The sequence below is a fragment of the Rhineura floridana genome, chromosome 9 (genome assembly GCF_030035675.1).
Source record: "Rhineura floridana isolate rRhiFlo1 chromosome 9, rRhiFlo1.hap2, whole genome shotgun sequence".
Classification (NCBI taxonomy): Eukaryota; Metazoa; Chordata; class Lepidosauria; order Squamata; family Rhineuridae; genus Rhineura; species Rhineura floridana.
The window spans coordinates 114555286-114576144 of record NC_084488.1 but is presented as its reverse complement, the minus strand read 5'-3'; the positions used below and the strand labels follow the sequence as shown (position 1 = coordinate 114576144).

Below are 20859 nucleotides of genomic sequence, written 5' to 3'. Positions count from 1 at the left end.
TCCACTGTAGTGAAATCAGCTAAATTACATAATTAATTACATAAATTATGTAAATTATATTGGGTTGTATTCATTCCCAAATGAGGTGGGAAATGGAATCAATTGTGTATCATTTGCAGACTGAAAGCAACAGCAACAGTGAGTGCAGATCATGTTCACTGGATTGATTTCTGTTCCAGACATGGGACAAATAAACAAACATTTGCCATTGTTGCTTCCGTTTTTGTCAGAATTCGCTGAGATTCCTAGCACCAAAGCATGGATGATGCAATCCCACTCCTTCATCCCACCATTTGTTCAAAATGAAAACTGAATTTAGAGAATATTTACCATAGCCCTAATTTCATTCAGCCACCACAGACACACTTGGCTGAGCAGAGCCAGGACACTTAGCCAGAGAACAGAGATATGAGAAATCAAGATATGAGATATTTTCCCTTCATTTTCAGGTTCAATCTGAAGTTACTTACACATGTACTGAAGAGGACTGCTTGACACAGAGCTAATTGTGAGAACATTATTTGTGCATTGTTTAAAAGCTTAGGTGGGTGGGAAATAAAAAATGGACTTGGGTATGTGTGTGCACGTATGCATGGAGAAGAAGCTAGAGGAGAATTCAGCTATTATTTCACAGAATTCTCTTTCAGATATCAAACCTGGACTGTTGCAAAGGACCTCCCAACTTCCCTTTCAGGGTTCTTCAAATGTTGAACCTATAAGGACAAGGAAGACAGATCTGTTAGCCAGAGTGGGGGGGGACCATATCCGGGCCCAGGGAGTGACTGTGACCCGACATATAACGTGATATTTTGTTTATTTATTATTTGAGATATCCCGCCCTTCCTCCTGGCAGGAGCCCAGGGCGGCAAACAAAATCACTAAAAACTTTAAAACATCATAAACAAACTTTAAAACACATTAAAACACATATAAGTGTTAATTGCACTGGCTGCCAACTAGCTACCGGGCTAAGTTCAAAGTGCTGATTTTGGTGTATAAATCCCTATACAGTTTGTGACCAGGATTTACCTGAAAGATCTTATATACCCAGTGGATCACTGTGCTCCTCAGCTGAGGGCTTCCTGTAGATTCCATCTCATAGGGAAGTCCGTTTCACGGAACATAGGATGCAGACTTTTAATGTTGCAATACCTACCCTTTGGAATTCCCTCCCCTTAAATATTAGACTGGCACCGTCCACATTGTCTTTTTGGTGCCTACTGAAGACCTTCCTGTTTCAACGAGCCTTTTCAGTAGAGACCTCATCCCAGTCTGCGCCTGTGTTGGAATTGCTTTTTAATATGTCTTTTTAAATAATAAAAAAAAACTTTTTTTAAAACAATACAGTATGTTTTTTAACTCTTTTTAAAGATATCTTTAAAGATTTTTTAAAAATGTTTTTAAAGTTGTTTTGTTTTAATGTATTTTAAGGTCTGTTTTTATGATGTTTTAAAATGTTTTTAGTGCTTTTGTTTGCCGCCTTGGGCTCCTGCTGGGAGGAAGAGTGAGATATCAATAAATAAATAAATAAATATGTTTTTAGTACATGATCATTTGTTTGCCACCCTGGGCTCCCTTTGGGAGGATGGCAGGAGATAAATTTAATAAATAGCAAACAACCACAATTCCCATCATCTCTGGCTTTAGGGGAAGGTCCGTACTTCAGTGTTAAGAGCATCTGTTTTTCAAGCAATCCGTCCCAAATTCAACTAGGCTTTCCAGGTAGGGCTGGGAACATCCCTTTCTGAAACAGTCAATGTAGACAATACCAGGCAAGATGGATGCATGGTCTGACTAGGTATAAAGCAGCCTCCTGTGTTCCTTTTGACTATCCTGGCTGGGGTTGATAGGAGCTGAAGTCCAGCGATGTCTGGTGGAAGTCAGCACAACTACACAGCAGTTGCAACTAGGGATGGGTGAGGATTTCGATTCAGTTCACATTTCAAGCAGAATTTATCAAATTTGCACTTTCCAAAACTATATGAGAACCGACACACAGCCATCCTTCAAAATTCACATTTATTAGAAGTTTGGGATGCAGCTTGCCAACTAAACAATATTTATAAAAATACATATATTAGGGGAAAGCGCGCATCATAAAAATGAATATATGAGTGAAAATAATATGCACAAAGACATGATGTGATGAGAAATGGCTTGCAAAAATGTGTACCTTTGTCAAAACTGCCTACAATTCACACTAAAATGGTGGAGAATATTCATGAGGATTTTTTTTTTAAATCGCAAATTGCTGCAGAAATGGAGGGAACTGAATTTAACATTAGAAAAGTGAGAAACTGGGAGAACCGAAATTGACAGATCTTGCCATCCCTTGTTGCGACACAGCAGTCTGTTAAAACAGCCAGTAAAGGTGAGAAAGAAAAAATAAGGTTTATTCATTACGATCATGCATATCCATCTCTCTGAGTGATTGCTCAGGGAGAGAGAATCCTCACAAAACTGAGGAAGAACAAAGAAGAGAGTGTGGTCCAAGAAGAAGCCGAAGAGCTTCTCATACGAACAAACGAACAAGGCTACAAGGTCATCAATGAGAGCAGTGATTCTCAAACGGTGCGCCCAGGCACACTGGTGCGCCCTAAGAGGTGGCTAGGTGTGCCTCAAATATTATGAAAGTATATTTTAAAAATGAGAAGAAACCCATTTGTATAGGATAAGCAATAGTTTTCTATAGTTTAAGTTATTTTTATTTATAGTTTAAAATATATTAATATATTCTTAATTTTGTACACAAAGTGCGCCGGAAAATTTTTATGTTTTACAGTGCGCCACGAACCAAAAAAGTTTGAGAACCACTGAATGAGAGGAACACAAACATTATTCTTTCTGTCTAGCTCCCCCCACTGGTTCAGGTAATTAACTACAAGTGCCGTCTCATTTCAACACTACCTAGGAAGGCTGCTATATGAACTCGAGGCGAAATATGGGGGGGTCTCCCAGACAGGCACTGCACAAACCCGGACCTGCTTAGTGTCAGCAAGGCCACTGCACCATGTGCCATGCATCCTTTGTGGGAGGAAGGACAGGTTATCCTTCCAACCAGCCCCAGATCTGCTGGCCAAAAGGGATAGCCACTGCCAATGGAATATGGATTCTCTACGCAGATGCTTCCAGGAGACATTACTCGCCAGTCAGCATAGCCAGAAATGAAGGACAGTCATGGTACTGATGCAAAACTTGACCACATCCTCAGCTGGGCGTTTGCACATCCTCAGTCATTTTTTCCTTTATTAATTTGGAATAGCAAGTTTTGCAAACAGAAAGGGAAAGGAAAACATCACCTCACATGAATAATTTAATAGGAATGCAGGAAGCTGCCTTGTACTGAGTCAGACCATGGGCCCATCTAGCTCAGGACTGTCTACACTGACTGGCAGCAGCTCTCCAAGGTTTCAGGCAGGAGTTCTCTCCCAACTCTGCCTGGAGATGCCAGGGATTGAACCTGGGACCTTTTGCATGCAAGTCAGATGCTCTACCGCTGAGCTACAACCCTTCCCCCGTACGGTACAATGACAATAGTACATCTGTCTCCGTTTAAACATACACGGTGATATATGCCATCCAAACAAAATTGATGTTTATAAGAAAGACATTCAAACATAGCAAGGGCAGTGAAGTCCGCGAACCTTATAGGCAGTGTTTGTCCTTCCAGGCTTGGAATGTAAGCCTCTTGGGCCCCATAAGGTATCACAAAACCCACTTTTGTTGTACTGCCACAGGAATATAATTTAAAAGTACAAGGGCATCTGCAAATATCAAAGATTTCTCCAGTACAAAACTAATGCGGGCAATAACTCCTGACCAAAAAGAAAATATCACTGGACAACATGCACATCCTCAGTGGTAAGAGCTGTATATGAATGGCTACGTCATGTGGCTTGTCACCCAAGGGATCTGTTTTCATTGCTAGAAAATGTAAATTAGTTAAAACTGAGTGCTTCTGAGCCAGGGCAAAGAGCTCTTCCCTTAACCATGAGTAACTGCCTTGTCTATGATTAGAGGGTAATTATACACATCTACGATTAGAGGGAAGGAGAGAGACATGAACCCCAGTGCCTATTTTAGATGATGGTCCATTCAGCCACCCAACTCAGTAGGCCATGAGAGAGAGAGAGAGAGAGAGAGAGAGAGAGAGAGAGAACTCTTTGGGTTGATCATCCATTTCTCTGTACAAGTGTATCCCATTGTACTTTGTTAATTAATGTAGCCCTTCTGCATATCCCTGTAAGAAATATTCTTTGTCATCTTTGCAGGTGTAAAACGAAGAGCTTTGAGTTGCTGAACACCCTTCTGCAGCAGCTTCAAATGCACGCAATCCCCAGATTTGGCTGACTCAACACTGCTGACCTCTGGAATCATCTAGCACCCCAACTAAGACCTATTGACACCTTAATAAAAGAGATTTCCATATTTCCATCATTGTGACGGTTTCAGTACAGGAATATTTTCTTTACCAAAAAAAGTCTTCTAAGTCCACATCTAGAAATAAGAAAAACAATCCCTTTCATTACATTTTATGGATTCTTACACTGTTCAAATAGCTCTTTTGTTTCAGAGGGAGAATTGCGTTGCAACTGTGATCCAGCTTCACCAAAATGCCACACCTTTACCCATTTACAATTGAGCCAGAGAAAGGGGCAAAAGTAGCCTTACATTAGACAACAGATTCAAAACTTTTGCAAGGTCTGTTGTTTTTGAAGAGACGTCTATTACATTTCCTATGGTTATTGTTTTAGCCTGCAGATGGCAACATTGCACCATCTCTGAAATATGGCAGCAACAGGACACAGTTCTAGTCTTCGTTTAGCCTTCCATCTGCTCTCTTTGTGACACAATGAAAGTTCAGAGAGCTCTGACCCACTGATTTGATTACAGAGAATTACAGAGAACAAGAGTCTGGGGAATAGGGTTGCCAGGTTCAATCCCTGAGACTGATCCTGTATCTTTAGGAGAAAAGAAAGTCAACATGATCAAGGCTGTGCAGGTGCACAAGCAGGAGTGCCAGATTGGTTCTGCTATAAGGTTGCCAGGCTCGGGGCCTGAGACTGATCCTGTATCTTTAGGAGAAGAGAAAGTCAGCCAAGTGCAGGTGTTCTTGCAACACTGTAATGGGAAAAACCACAAGGTGGAATTCTCGCTTCCCCCTGCACAACTTTTAAAGATACAGAAGACCTCTTGGTTGCCAGGCCCAGCCTCCAAAAGGTCTTCTGTATCTTTAAAAGTTATGCAAGGGGAAGGGAGAATTCCACCTTGTGGTTTTTCCCATTACAATGTTGCAAGAACACCTGCACTTGGCTGACTTTCTCTTCTCCTGAAGATACAGGATCAGTCTCAGGGATTGAACCTGGCAACCTACTGGGAAAGCAGATTCCAGCAGGCGTCAGGCCTCTGCTCACCTGCTGGTGAGTGGAGGATCCAATCTTAAAGACTGTAGGGTGCTCCTTCTCAAGCACCTTCCCCGCAGGATTGAACCCTCTGCCCTCAGTGGGGGGAGGAGATGCAGGATGGGGCAGTAGAATCCACTCCAGGCTTTAAGTCTGAACTTTCAAGGAGCTTGAAAGTTCAGACTATCTCCTTGAAAGGAGCTCCTTAAAAGCAGAGCTTAGAAAAGTTACTTTTTTTGAACTATAACTCCCATCAGCCCCAGCCAGGGCTGGGGCTGATGGGAGTTGTAGTTCAAAAAATTAACTTTTCCAAGCTCTGCTTAAAAGTTTGGACTAAAGCCTGGAGTGCATTCCACTGCCCCACTGACATGGAGTCACCAGCCATCACTGGAGGGGAGATGAAGCCATGGAGAGAAGAGTTAAGGAACAGGCAACCTGATGCAAACCTGATGCCAACATTTCCCACACTTTTTAAAACATCTTTCTTCATTTCTACTTGGAATGTAAAATTCAGCATTATGAGTTCTCACAATTTCAGAACTCGGGTTTGAAAATTCAAGCCATTTAAAGTTTTGAACTTTGGAGTCCAGATTTAACATTCAAAATCTCAAATATGAATTACATTACATTTTTCTCTCCCACCCCCAAAAAAAATTTCATTCCAGCTTCAGTTTGGAAGAATAGCTCATAGTATCAGACGGCAGGTATGCTTCCCACCATTTGCGGGCCAGGCAATCTCACACCACATGCGGGAGTGCGTGCATGAATGAACCATATGTGCAGATGAACCGACAGGCAGATTTATATCTCACTTCGTAGGCCCAAGAGGCTCTCAAAGAGGCTTACAAAAGATTTGCACAATACCCATCACATTCGGAAAGATTTGCACATGGTACCAGATTTATTCAAGCAGCAGTTTTTTGCCCTCTTTAAGGAAACAGGAGAGCCCCGCTGGATCAGGCCAAAGGCCCATCTAATCCAGCATCTTGTTCTCACAGTGTTCAACCAGAAGCCTCTTAGGAAGCCGCAAGCAGGACCTGAGTGCAAGGACACTCTTCCCAGTTGTGATTCCCAGCAACTGGCATTCGGAGGCATAGAGCGTCCGAGAGTGGAAGGAGAACATTCTTGGTCTTCCAGATAGATAGACAATTCAGTGCATAGATGGCCCTTAGGACACGGTTCCTTTCCATGCAGATATTGGCCTTCCGTGCAATCCACTCTCCTTTCCAGCCAGGTGGCATTTGCTTGGGAAGGAACTGCATAATTGGTCCTCACCTACGTTGTGTGTTCTTTCATCACATAGCAATGAAGGTTCATTTAGGTGCTAATCCAGTATCTGCACTACAGGCTGCAAATGAGGAATCTCATCTTGGGATGTTCCTCTTTACCAGTATAGAGAAATCCAGGGCCAGTACCAGACTGTAGGAGGCCCTCAGCAGTGATGGCACAGCATGCTGGCACACTAATGCGGCAACATGGGAAGTGGTGCGGCTGGGCCTATTTTAAGCCCAGGCTGGTTGGGGGGAGGTGTGTTGCTTGGGACAGCGGCTCTTGTTCTGCAATCCATGCCAGTATCGTGTCGTGGAGTGCATGGTCCATGACCCGACGCTAGCATGGATCGCGGAGCGGGAGCTACATCTACCCGTCCCTAGCAGCATGGGCCACTCTCAGGCACAAGGACCCTTGGCCAGTGCCCAACCTGGCTGCCCTCTGGCACCAGGCCTGCAGAAATCCCTAGCATGTCCAGGGGGGGTGTCTAGCCTATCCACCTTCTTGTATGTTCATTTTCTATGAGTAAAAATCATTTTTGTAGAGAGGGAGTGTTGACCCCAGCTATCCCAAGCACATCCAGGAGAGTGAGCAGAGGAGGATGAGACTTCTGAGAGCTTTCAGGGAGGGGGGAGCATTAGCAGCCCTCCAGTCTCCCTGGACAATCCCCCGGGTGATCTAGACCCCGCTCCACCCGAAGGCGCCTTGCCACCTGCAAGCGCTCCACCAGAGCTGTTAGGGAGCGATCTCGCATGCGCGCCAACTCCAACCCCCCAGAACTCCCCGCTTGGACCTTCAAACATTTCCCCGCTAACTTGCTCCCCGCCTCCTGAAGTTGAGCCAGCACCTAGTGAGCCTGTACTGTCCAATGAGCAGGCAGAGGCTCGCCCTGTGCGAGACGGCGCGAGAAGCGGGACAGTCAGAGGGTGGAACCACCCAGGAGTCGGAGATTATGAGCGAAGACCTTCCCTACTTAAGGCAGCACCCCCCCTGGTTGAGGCGCTGAGTCAACTTACTCCACACGCTGCAGAGAATGCTTAGGTAGCATAGTTAGCATCAGTAGTGAGCCAGCCTAGTTAGGTCTATGAAACGCACTGCTTTTGATGTAACCATGACTCTAATAAAGCAAGAATTATTGCCAGTCTCACCTCCGTTTCCTGTGTCGGGGTCTGGGCAGGACAGGGAGGGAGAGATCTCTCTGCACTTGTCCAAGTAGCGAGATGTTCTAGGGGTACTGCACTCCCCCAGGTTTGGCTCCCTTTGGAAGGACGTCACAGGAGGCTTAGGGTGTTTTGTAATATCTGCATTTATTTACAAATATACAGACTGAACATAAATGGAGGCAGACCCCCAACCTCTCATATCAGATCTCCAGGGAGACAGACAACCCATCCCCAAAGCTGTTTGCTTTTCAGAGGCCCAACCCACAGCTCTCTGTTTCTTTTCTCAGGCTGTTTCAAAAGGCAAACTGCTTGTCCGTTCTTCTCACACTAGCTTGATTTCATCATCGTTAATGGGGGGGGGAGAGAGAAAGAAAGAGAGGTCGCCCCCCTCTCTGACTAGTCTGTAAGAAGAAGCAATTGACCACCTATATAGTTCCCATGGCAACATATCACCTCTAATTTACCCAATAAAAGAAAATTCTTTCTAGGCCAGACCAGGGCTATTAAGGTAATCTCCTGTCCAGACTTTAATCTTAAAATAATAGAATCACCAAGTGGAAGGAACCCTAGAGTGCATGCAGTCCAACCGTATTACTGTGACTCTCTTATGTAAGAGAGACATTAAAGTCTTAAACCAAAACGTTTCAGCTTCTAGCCTCTTTGGATTGCCCTCTGATTCACATTGGAAGGTGGAAAACTGAAATGTTTGGTTTTGGTGGTAAGTGGCTCCGCGCAGTGCGGTGACTAAGCGTGGATTTAAGCCTAATGTGATAAGCAGCAATGCCTACGAGTGGCTGGCCAATGTGGATGGGAGTCAAGCCAAGGCACAGGCAACGCCAAAGGGGAGGAGGGCAAAGGGGCAAGGACCACCATGGGCAAGCAGGTCATCTAGTAGCAGTCAGTGTGGTGAGTGAAGGTGGGTTGGCTGGGCTTCTGGATGCTGTAGGAACCTGTGACCCTCCAGATGTTGCTGAACTCCAGCTCCCATTACCCCTGACCAAAAATGGGAGTTTTAGTACAGCAACATCTGGAGGGCCATTGCCAGCACCTGGTTGGCAGCTGTGAGGACAGGAGCTGATCTAGATGGGCCACTGGCCTGGTCCAGCAGGGCTTTTCTAATGCCCCTACGTTCCCTAGTCCTGCTCGATACTAACCAAGATGCCAGCCCTCATTGACGAATGCAAACACTACCCATGGGGAGCAGGTGATCGATTCACCATGGTATTAATGAAACTCGTGCTTGGGTGGCTGCTTTTCAAATTCTCATCAATAATGCCCAGCTGACTAGGCACAGATGTCGAAATGGCAGCATTTGTACCAGTTCCCATTTATTGCTGGCATAAAATTGGGCCTCCCCATCCTGGTTTGACATCAAGGCCTTTTGCACAGCGTCAGTATCGGTAGACTGTCTCTGGACCATAATGTGTCATGTGCAAAAGGAATGAAGTTGTTTTCCAACACACCAGAGAAAGAGAGAGAGAAAGGAAAGGGAGAAAATGCCATTTGTCCTTTCCTAGTAAACACCGCTTTCATCATTGATTAAAGTAATGATATTTTCCTCCCAGGTTCATATCACAAAAGGGCAGTTCAAAGTGTGGGAAGAATTGCTTGGTTTATCAATGCATCAAACATTAACTTGCCAGACCTATAAATGCTGCACCTTCTAGCAGCTGAGGTGCCTGAAACTCATGCCTCTCCCCTCCCTGCTCCTTCAGGGAGAGCTGAGGCTCAACAAGGAGGAAGGGGAGGGAGGGGCAAAGGAAGCGGGAGGGAAGGGGCAAGAGGGAGGGGATAGGAGGGAGGAGAAGGGAGGGTGGGTTTGATCATTTGCATACTGTTTGAGTTCAATGGGATTTATTTCTGTGCAATCATGTTTGAAAATTGAAATGAACTGCTTTCAAGTCTATGAATAGGGTTTTCATGGTTAGGTGAATATTATTATCAGTATCATTATTATTATTATCATCATCATCTGTTTATATAGTGCCATCAGATGCACATGGCACAGTACATAAAATAAAACAATAAAAACAAGTCCCTGCCCCAAGAGGCATACAATCTAAATAAAATAAAATGAGGAAAATGAAGGAGAGGAAACAGAGGACAAAGTGAGGACTTCAAATACAATACTCCAGGTATCCAAAGTATAGAAAATAAAAAACCTAAGCTGAAATTCCAAATACTTTAGAAAAAGAGGAAAGTTTTTAAATAAGACTTAAAAACTGAACTTGAGGGAGCAGACCACAAGTGCTCCGGGAGACAATTCCAGGAAGACAGAGCAGCAAGAGAAAATGGACCAAGTTGAGCTAAAGAGCAAACAACCCTGCGACTGGTAAGAAGCACAGAGATTGAAGAGCAGATATCTTGTAATATTTTGGCTTGGGACATATCACATGGAGTTTTGTTTGACAGCAAACACCCACATAAACATTTTTTTGGCTCCTTCTCTTTATAGCTTCTCTCCCCCTTCCCTTATTCTATTTCTGCAGTGGGCTTGATGATCCAAAGGAACGCGTTTCACAGCGGATGTAATGTTATGTTTTATTAATAGCAAGGCTGAGCTATCAAGTTAAATGCCACCTTACGTGCAGCTCCTTGGACTTCTAAGATATCACAGTGTAAGACTGTAGGTCATGAGCATAAATACTGAAAGGAAAAGGCTGACTCACAGCACACTGAGACAGTGTGAGAGCTGCTGGTTACTTGATCCTGTGGCGGGACATCCAAATGCCAATGAAATCTCTGTTTTGTTACCCATCAATATTAATTTCTATCAGAATGCCCATCATTATGAGAGATGGTGTTTGTGTGCCGGTGCAGAGACCTCGCTCACTGCAAGGAATGCTCAGGAGTGGTGTGGCACTGCATCTCCAAGCAAGTCTTCATCATCCTGGTACCCTCTAGATGTTGATGAAGGATGCTTCCATGCACTCTGACACAGAGGCAGATTGCCTCTCTCTGTGAGATTCCTGTCTTGGAGGGCTAGGCCAACCAGCGTCAGGGTTTGAGAGTATAATCTGCCTTCCTACAATGGTGTGCCTTAAGTACTTTGCTTCTAACCAAAGGAATGTGTGGTAGACATTCACTTATGCAGGAAAAACTGCGTGTACTTAGCAATGTCATATAAAGACGTTTTAGAGTGTTTTTAGTGTTTTTGTTTGCCACCATGGGCTCCTGCTGGGAGGAAGAGTTGGATATAAACGTAATAAATCATCATCGCCATCACTGGGGCAGCATTGCTTTTAACCATCTTCTCCAAACAGATTGGAGGAAGGGCCATTGTTTATTGATATGTAGTGGTACATATCATTGTTGTTGTTGTTATGTGCCTTCAAGTCGATTACGACTTATGGCGACCCTATGAATCAGCATAGTAGTTGCTTAGTGGTAGACTATCTGCCTGACATACAGAAGGTCCCATGATCAATTCCTGGCATCTCCAGGTGGGAGGCTCCTGCCTGAAATCCTAGAGAGACGCTGCCAGTCAGTGTAGACAATACAGCCAGATGGACCAATGGTCTAACTTGGTATAAGAAAGCTTTCTCTGCTCTGTGTTTCTATGTTTTGTGTTCATTTATGTTTGTTTATTTATTTAGACCATTTATATACTGCTTAGTAACAATCATTTCTATGTGGTGTACAAGGAATACAGTTCAATTAAAATAAAAATTGGTTGATACTATAACATCAGAATTTAGTTAAAATCCCTGCTGGAATTATTATTTTTTTAAAGTCTTCATGCTACTGGTCTCACAACAACTTGCCACTCAGAACTGGAAAAGTTTGGAACACTTAACACTAGACTCTTGGTTTCAGGAAATATGATGCACAGCCCTAATGGAAAAATTGACCAACACGCATTGAACATAAGAACATAAGAAGAGCCTGCTGGATCAGGCCAGTGGCCCATCTAGTCCAGCATCCTGTTCTCACAGTGGCCAACCAGGTGCCTGGGGGAAGCCCGCAAGCAGGACCCGAGTGCAAGAACACTCTCCCCTCCTGAGGCTTCCGGCAACTGCTTTTCAGAAGCATGCTGCCTCTGACTAGGGTGGCAGAGCACAGCCATCACGGCTAGTAGCCATTGATAGCCCTGTCCTCCATGAATTTGTCTAATCTTCTTTTAAAGCCATCCAAGCTGGTGGCCATTACTGCATCTTGTGGGAGCAAATTCCATAGTTTAACTATGCGCTGAGTAAAAAAGTACTTCCTTTTGTCTGTCCTGAATGGAAGTTGCATGGACAGTGACTTTATTGAAATAGGGTTCAAATTTATTTATTTATTTATTTATTGCACTTGTACACTGCCCCATAGCCGAAGCTCTCTGGGCGGTTTACAGCAATCAAAAACATTAAAACAAATATACAATTTAAAACACATATTTTAAAAACAATTTAAAACACAATTTTACAATTTAAAACAATATAAATATTTATTTATTTATTTATTTAATTGAACATATCAAAAGGAAAGAACATACAACGCATTCTCCTTCGATACATGGGGATCTTTGGCATGGGGTTGGGGGGTGAGGCTTTGCATGGGAGACTCGCAGTGTTGATGTTCTATGTTTCTTGTTACTATTGTAATCTGAGAATTAATCCTTTATTTTTAAAAGAAGTCTTCAGTAGGTGCCAGAAGTTCAACTGTGAGGGGGTCTGTCTGACTTCAACTGAAGCAAGTTGGGCCCACCATACTGCACACACAGCTTCTGGAGGATACAAGCAGTACATCCAAGCCATGTGGGGCCACTAACGACGACTCCCCTGAAGACTTCAGCGATCAGGCAGAGCTATAAGAGATCAGGCAGTCTCTGAAGTGTCCTGGACCTAAGCTGTTAAAGACTGTGTGAATTAATACAAGAACTTTGAACCTGACCCAGTAACAAATGGGCAGCCAATGGAAGCTTTTTATGACCTGAGAGACCAGGGTTCGAATCCCCACACAGCCATGAAGCTCACTGGGTGACCTTGGGCCAGCCTCAGAGGAAGGCAATGGTAAAACCCCTCTGAATACCGCTTACCATGAAAATCCTATTCATAGGGTCGCCATAAGTCGGTATCAACTTGAAGGCAGTCCATTTCATTTGTTTCAGGGAGAACAAACTCAGATGCAATTGTAGTTTTAGATTGTGGTATGCTCTTAAACCACCAATTAAACCAAGGCAATAGATAACATGGTGCCCTCCAGATGTTGTTGAGCTGCAACTTTCATCATCCCTGACTTTTGGCCGCAATGACTGGGGCTGATGAAAGTTGTCATTCAGCAACTTGTTGGAGGGCCCACATTGGCCCCAAAACAGCTGATATAGCACAGTGGGAAGGAGAGCCTGGCTGCGAGCACAGAGTCTGTCAGTTCAAATCCCCGCTCTTGTCTCCTGGGTGTAAAAGGCCAGCTAAAGATCACCCCCACAGGGAGTGGCTCAGGGGTTACATGCCCTGCCACCTGTGCAGCCGTGGGCAAGCTATAGTCCCAAGGAGCCCAATTGCCTCCCAGCTGGCAGTTGCAGACAAGGAAAGGGCTGGCTTGTGCAGCTATGGCAAGCTGAGCAGGCCCTAGCCAGCTGGGGAGGACTAGCCTCAGAGGGAGGCAATGGTAAACCCCCTCTGAACATCGCTTACCATGAACACCGTAGTCATAGGGTCGCCATAAGTCAGGATTGACTTGAAGGCAGTCCATTTCATTTCATTGTGTGTAGGACTTAGGGGAAGGGCTGTAGCTCAGTGGCAGAGCACTCGGTCTCCCAGCATCTTCAGATAAGACTGGAAATATCTCCTGCCTGAAACCCTGGAGAGAACCTCATGGAGGAACCATATGATGAAGAACCAGAAATTTTAGAATGTGAGGTGAAAGCTGCTCTTACAATACTTGGAAGAAACAAATCACCAAGAACAGATGGCATACCAATAGAGTTACTACAAGCTACTGAGACTGAATCTGTACAAATTTTGAGAAAAATTTGTCAACAAAAATAGAACCCCCACACAGCTATGAAGCTCACTGGGTGACCTTGGGCCAGTCACTGCCTCTCAGCCTCAGAGGAAGGCAATCGTAAACCCCCTCTGAATACCGCTTACCATGAAAACCCTATTCATAGGGTCGCCATAAGACGGGATCGACTTGAAGGCAGGCCATTCCCATTTCCAGCAGTGCCCCAATATGGGAGGGGAGGAGACAGGCGGTAGAGAGCCCTTAATGAAATCCACTGGCCCCTCCCGCAACATTGCTCATTTTACGCCGTCCTGTAGCCTTCTGAAAATCTCAGTAAGTATGGGGGCTGGGCTCTTTCTGCCTGGCTGTAATTCAAGCTCTCTTTTAAAATGGAAATCTCCTTCTCATGAGCATGAAAGAGGAGAAGGCAGGGGAATGCACAAGTCCAGGGCTCACTGCAGCTCATTCTAACAGGTGGAAACATAGCTAACATCTTCAGCAGAAGGCAGTGCTCATTGAAACTCTGCCCGAGGGCCCATGTAGCCAATCAGCACACAGGTATCCTGGGCAGCATCTCTAGCTCTGTATGGGTCAAGCAAGTTCTACAGCCAGGGAATCCAAAACCTGCATGTACACTGCAAAGAGAAGAATTTAAGCCAGCCATTACCTGGCTACTCACTGCTACTCTGATGTCACCAAGGGATTTGGCTGGGAAAGATGTCACGGCCCTTCTGGATGCCATTGGTTTAGCTTCTCTGATGTCACCAAGGGATTTGTCTGGCAGATATGTCATGGCTAGGGATGGGGAAGAAATCTGATTCAATTCACATTTAAAGCTGAATTTATCAAATTCGCACTTTCCAAAACAATATAAGAACCGAAACACAGCCGATGCTTCCAAATTTGTACTTACCCGAATTTTGTGATGCAGTTCTCCAAATCATGTTTACAAAAATGCATATAGTAGGGGACAATATGCATAAAAATTAAAATACTAGTGAAAACAATATACAAAAATGCACTATATTAGGAGAAATTGGTCGTAGTCCAACACTCTAACCACTACACCACACTGTACATTACTCAAAAATGTTGTGTTTATTAGGAGATATTTGCACTAAAATGCTGTAGAATTTTCATGAGTTTTCTATTTTTTAAAAAATGCTAATTTCTGCAGAACTTAATTTATGATTGGAAAACTTAATTTATGATTGCAAAAATGAGAAATTGACAGATTCTTCCAACCCTAGTTATAGCCCACCTGAATGTCATTAGTTTAGCTTCTCTGACATCACAGAGGGTCTGAGCAGCCTTGGGTCATTTGGCTAAGTACTGTGGTGAAGATGAGAGACCTCTGAATTCTACATCATAAATTAAAGCACTCACATCTTGCACACATGCCATGCACTTTCAAACAACACCTTGTTAGTGCAAACAGACTGAGAGGCTTTGGAGCCGTTTGATGTTAACAGACTGATGACATTTGCTGCTTGTGTAAGCAACGTTATAGATAGACACTTGCCTGCAAAAGTGCTTACCCTAATAAGCTGGCTAGCCAATAAAGTGTCTTTTTGTTATTACATAAGACAAACACTTTTCTAAGATTCGGAGTAACTTAGTCATGACCAACAAGATCCAGAGAATAGAAAGCTGAAGTGCAATTTAAAACAAAAATCCTCCAGTGTAAACCGAACTATTTGCTTTCACAGCTCATCACGGCAGCAGACTAGCTACAATTCTGGAAAGCTGGACTCTTGCAAAGGTCACGTCCACACCACACATTTAAATCCCATCAGCCTCAGCAAACATGGCCAATGGCCAGGGATGATGGGAGTTGTAGTTCAGCAAGGTCTGCAGGGCCACAAGGGTCCCCATACCTGACGATACAGCAAAGAAGCGCTCAGGGTCATCTGCCAGGCTGAAGCTGAGCCCTTTCATGATCGATAACACCTTGGGGATAGCTTTCAGGAGGGTGGGAAGGAGAAAAATTGCCTTTTCTTTCCCTGATCTGGAGACACTACGCATACAAACCCTGGAGAATATTACAAGTCCCCTGGCCTAAACTGGGCTGGACCCCTGCAGAGGAACACTCCTGTTTACAGGATGTAAACAGCATTTTGTTGCAGATCTCCACTTGGCTTCTTTTTGATTCCAAAAGAATTGCATTCATGCTGCAGCCTCGGGCAAGGATGGATTAAAGGATGTCCCAGCAAACACAATGCCTGCCCAAAGCTACTGCCTGCCGTTCACATTCTCCTCTCCATTCCCCTTTTCTGTTTTGTTTGAAGTGAGGATTACAAGACAAGAAAGGCGCACAAAATAAAAGATGAATTGTATTTTTCGTTTAGTATGAAGTATATAATACACCTATAATGGGGGGGGGGGAGAGAGTGGCCACCAGCCTGAAAAATGTTTCCCATCCCTAAGGATAGGATGATCTATCAATATTAGTTCTCTCTCTCATTTTTTCAGTCGTAAATTCAGTTCTCCACATTTGTGCAGCAAATTGCCAATTTTGCTTTAAAAAATCCTCACAAAATTCTTCAGCATTTTAGTGCTAATTTCTCCTAATACATTTTGTGTGCCATTTTGACTAATGTACACACATCTGCAAACAATTTCTCCTAATATAATGTTATAACGTATGTTATTTTCATTAATATATTCGTTTTTAGGCACACTTTCCCCGAATATATGCACTTCTGTAAGCACTGGTTGTTGGAGAACTGCATTGCAAAATTTGGGAAAGTGCAGATTTTGAAGGATAGCTGTGTTTCAGTTCTCGTATTGTTTTGGAAAGTGAATTTTATAAACCTTAAATGTGAACTGAATCAAATCACACACACACACCCCTACCCGTCCCTAATATACAGGCTCAATTCAAATATCATAGGGCATCATGGTTTGCACTAACCAAAGTTGAGAACAGGCATGCGTAATGTGTATCTTTCTACATGTTGCTGGACTACAACTCCCATCATCCCTGACCTTCAGGCAGGTGGGTTGGAGCTGATGGGAGTTGTAGTCCAACAACAGCTGGAAGCCACACATTCCCCATCCCTCATTTGGAAACCACACAGGGATCCGAGCTTCTAAACATTCAGGCAAACCATGACTTAGAGCAGGGATGGGGAACTTGCAGGCTTTCAGATGCTGCTGGACTGCAACTCCCATTAGTCACTGCCAGCATGGTCAAGGATGATGAGAGCTGGAGTCCAACCAGATCTTGAGGTCCACAGGCTCCCCACCACTGGTTTAGAGCTGATTGTCTGATCTTATCCAGTCACCACTCAGTTTTATCAATTCACTCCTGTCTCTGTGGTGCAGTGGCCTCTGGAGAAGTTATCACTGCAATGCTACCCTAATACTGAAAATATGGTGATTGACATTGACTAGCCGTGATGGCTGTGCTCTGCCACCCTAATCAGAGCTAGCATGCTTCTGAAAACCAGTTGCCGGAAGCCTCAGGAGGGGAGAGTGTTCTTGCACTCGGGTCCTGCTTTCAGGCTTCCCCCAGGCACCTGGTTGGCCACTATGAGAACAGGATGCTGGACTAGATGGGCCACTGGCCTGATCCAGCAGGCTCTTCTTATGTTCTTATGTTCTTATTGAAGCAAATATACTATGACAGGTCACAGAAAGCAGTTTCCTTACAGGTTTTGTTTTCCATCTCTACTCATGTCCTGGAATGACTTCTGCAATTCTGTAGCCATCATAAAATATTGACACCATCACCATTTCTCTTGGGGGCACCAGAAACAACTGTGCTTGAACTGCACAATGTGCATGAATGCCTGTATTAAGTACAATAAATAAATAAGGCTTGTGGATTCAGACATCACACTGACCCAAAAGTTAGGCAAACCATGGTGTGCAAACACAGCTTTCCATTTTGCAGGCCTCTCACAAACCATGGCTTGTCAGTCTGGACCTCGTGCCAAACCATGGCTCAGCTTCCATAACCATGGTTTGGCGTGAAATCTGAATGAAGCCAAATGCTGAAGCACCATGTAGCACACAGCCTGCTCTTTCCCCCGCTGCAGGTGTTTTTTGTTTTTTTACAATAATTTTTATTCAAATTTTCATAAAACATACAAAACAAAATCATAAAACATTCAAAGACAAAAAACAAAACAAAACAAAAATGATTAAACAAAAAAATAAAATGTTGACTTCCCATTTGTCGCAGATCAAATCAGTTGTAGGTCTACAATATATAACAATCCTGTCTCTTAAATTATATTATAAAATCACTTTCCTCCAGTAGTTATCTTAATTAATCATCAAATCTCATAAACATTACTTTATTCTTTCCACAAAAAGTCAAAGAGAGGTTTCAATTCTTTAAGAAATATATCTATCAATTTTTCTCCAAATAAACATGTCGATTAATCCATCTCGTTAATAATAATAATAATCTTATTGTCATAACCATAGTCCAAATAAACATATCGATTAATCCATCTCATCAAAATCTGTTAGGTCCAATAATTTCAATAGCCATTATTCCATTATCCATATTAATTCCATCTTCCATCTTCAATAGTCCTGTTAAGTCCAGTAATTTCAGTGTCCAATCTTCCATTATCAGTATTCCATAATAATCTTGCTGTCATAGCCATAGTCATATAATAAGAGTCTGATGGGAATTTCCTCTATCCCAAATATTTTCTTGCCATCAATTCTGAATAAGTTGCTGAAATATTGTTGTAAAGTCACATCTCTGCTTTTCTTTTTTACAAAATGCACTGGCTCATCTCTTAAGAGTTTTTCCATTGTCACATGGCTGCAGTTAATTCCATAGATTTTCTCTATATCAAGCTCCATCACGTCATTCCAGTCCAGAAGATTATCCAAGCCATTGATAACTTTATCTCTAATATCTTCATTAATTTCTTCAGAGATAACGTTAAATTCCAAACAGTAGATTTTATTTCTAATATCCATAAACTCCAGATCTTTTTCCAATTCCACATTTGTTCCAATCTCCAGGGCTTGTATCTTCCCTTTATTTTTTCTTTTCTCATCTCTGATCTCATTCTCCTCTCTCACAGGATCCCCTATTTCTTTAAGCTCCTGCGTCATTTTGCTCAGTTCAATTTTCAGCTCCTTACTGCCCTGTCGCAGGGTTTGTTTTGTTATCTCAATCTCATCCATTATTTTCTGAAACATAATTACTTCCAGATTCTCAGCCACTTTCTTGATTGCCATTTTTAAAACCACGAAAACAAAACAAAACAAAAATAAAGAAGAACCACTTCTTATTTCAGCAACAATTGGGTTAATATTCCAGGCTTGATGACATCACAGTATGAACAGAGCAGCCTGCCTTATCTCTCTATGTTCAAGAACACAAAACAAATTTAGTTCCCAGCATCAAAACAGTTAGTGGCGTCGTGAAGAAGCAGATTCGTCAAAATAAAATAGACCAAAAAGAGAATAGTCCCAGACAATATAATGTTCCTCGGAATAGAAATCCCTCTTCTGTTTATATCTTTAGAATGCACTTCCAGGACAGCTTTTTGCAATAGAAACCGAGATAAGCTGTTAATTTCGTGAATAACAGAGAAGAGTTATAGCTCACCCAGAAGTTTAAAGCTGATTCATTTGACAAATCTCTTTTTGCTGCAACAATTTAAACCAAGTAAAAAAAATAATAGAAAGAAGGGTGCTTGCCTGTTAGTCCGTTTTCTCTTTGAAGAAAAGATAAACGTATCGCATTAATCAGATAGAGCTTGTTCGGAAGTCCGTCCGGCATTGCTGGCTGGACCTTTTCTCATAAATTAATGAAATCCAGTCCTCCCAACAAAAACAGGCTTTTAAGGTTGATCTCTACGTTTCTCCCTGCCCGGGAGAAATTTCATCAGTCAAAAAAAAAATGTTCTGACTGATTTACATCTGAATAAGCTTCTTTTGAGGCGGGAGCCTGTCTCAAAAGCAGGCACAAGCGAAGTCACCCTTCCCGGAAGTCCCCGCTGCAGGTGTTGAGGATCATTCTGAACTTCTGGACACAAATTATAGGACATGCATGTTTTCCTAATATGGCTTTAAGAAATAGCAGCTTTGTTTTTAAATTAGTGCTGGCTGACTGAATTGTGCAGGCCAGTCTTCTTCAGCTTGGTGTCCTGCAGATGCTTTGGACTCCCAACTCCCATTAGCTGCAGCTGGCCATGCTGCCTGGGTCTGATGGGAGTTGTAGTCCAAAACATCTGGAGGGCACCAGGTCGGGGGAGGCTGAACTACACCTTGCTCTTTATATGCCAGGGATGGGGAAAGTGTGGCCTTCCAAATGTTGTTGGAGTTCAACTCCCATCAGCCCTGATCATCAGCCACCCCAGCTGGAGCTGATGGGAGTTAGGATCCAACAACATCTCAAGGTCCACATTAGGGTTGCCAGGTCCATGGCCTGAGACTGATCCTGTATCTTTAGGAGAAGAGAAAGTCAGCCAAGTGCATGTGTTCCTGCAACATTGTAACAGAAAAACCACAAGGTGAAATTCTCCCTTCTCCCTGCACAACTTTGAAAGATACAGAAGACCTCTTGGTTGCCAGGCCCGGCCTCTAATAGGTCTTCTGTATCTTTAAAAGTTGTGCAGGGGGAAGGGAGAATTCCACCTTGTGGTTTTTCCCATTACAGCATTGCAAGAACCTATCCCATTCTGCATCTGTGTTCGAATTACTTTTTAATATTTGTTTTAATGTATTTTAAAGTCTGTTTTTAAGAAGGTTTAAAGTGTTTTTAGTGCTTTTGTTTGCCACCCTGGGTTCCTGCTGGGAGGAAGGGCAGGATATAAATCAAATAATAAATATATAATAAATAAAATAAAAACATACCTCCCATAGGCATGCAATTTTATTATGCAAGTTTGGGGGAAGGGTTATCTGTCGATTTGATCTATATTTTGGTCATTTTATTTTATCTACTCTTTTTAAAATCTATTTTGATTGCTTTTTCATAATGAATATTTTACAGTATTTTATGTAAGCCATTTGAGATTTTTTTATTAAGCACTATATAAACTTTGCTAATTTATTTATTTATTTATTTATTTATTTATTAGATGGCGATATATATTCTATCACCTGCACAAGGAGTA

At 43.0% G+C, this 20859-nt stretch overlaps 1 protein-coding gene across 1 annotated transcript in view; it reads left to right on the top strand.

Moving 5' to 3' along the window:
- The window catches only part of GC (GC vitamin D binding protein), a 61427-nt gene extending 56995 nt beyond the window's left edge, over positions 1-4432 (top strand). Inside the window, exons 12-13 of the mRNA XM_061583425.1 lie at positions 450-508; positions 4272-4432. Coding sequence (XP_061439409.1) covers positions 450-506 — 57 coding nt within the window. The 3' untranslated portion in view covers positions 507-508; positions 4272-4432. The remainder of the gene's footprint in view (positions 1-449; positions 509-4271) is intronic.
- The last annotated feature ends 16427 nt before the right edge of the window (positions 4433-20859 follow it).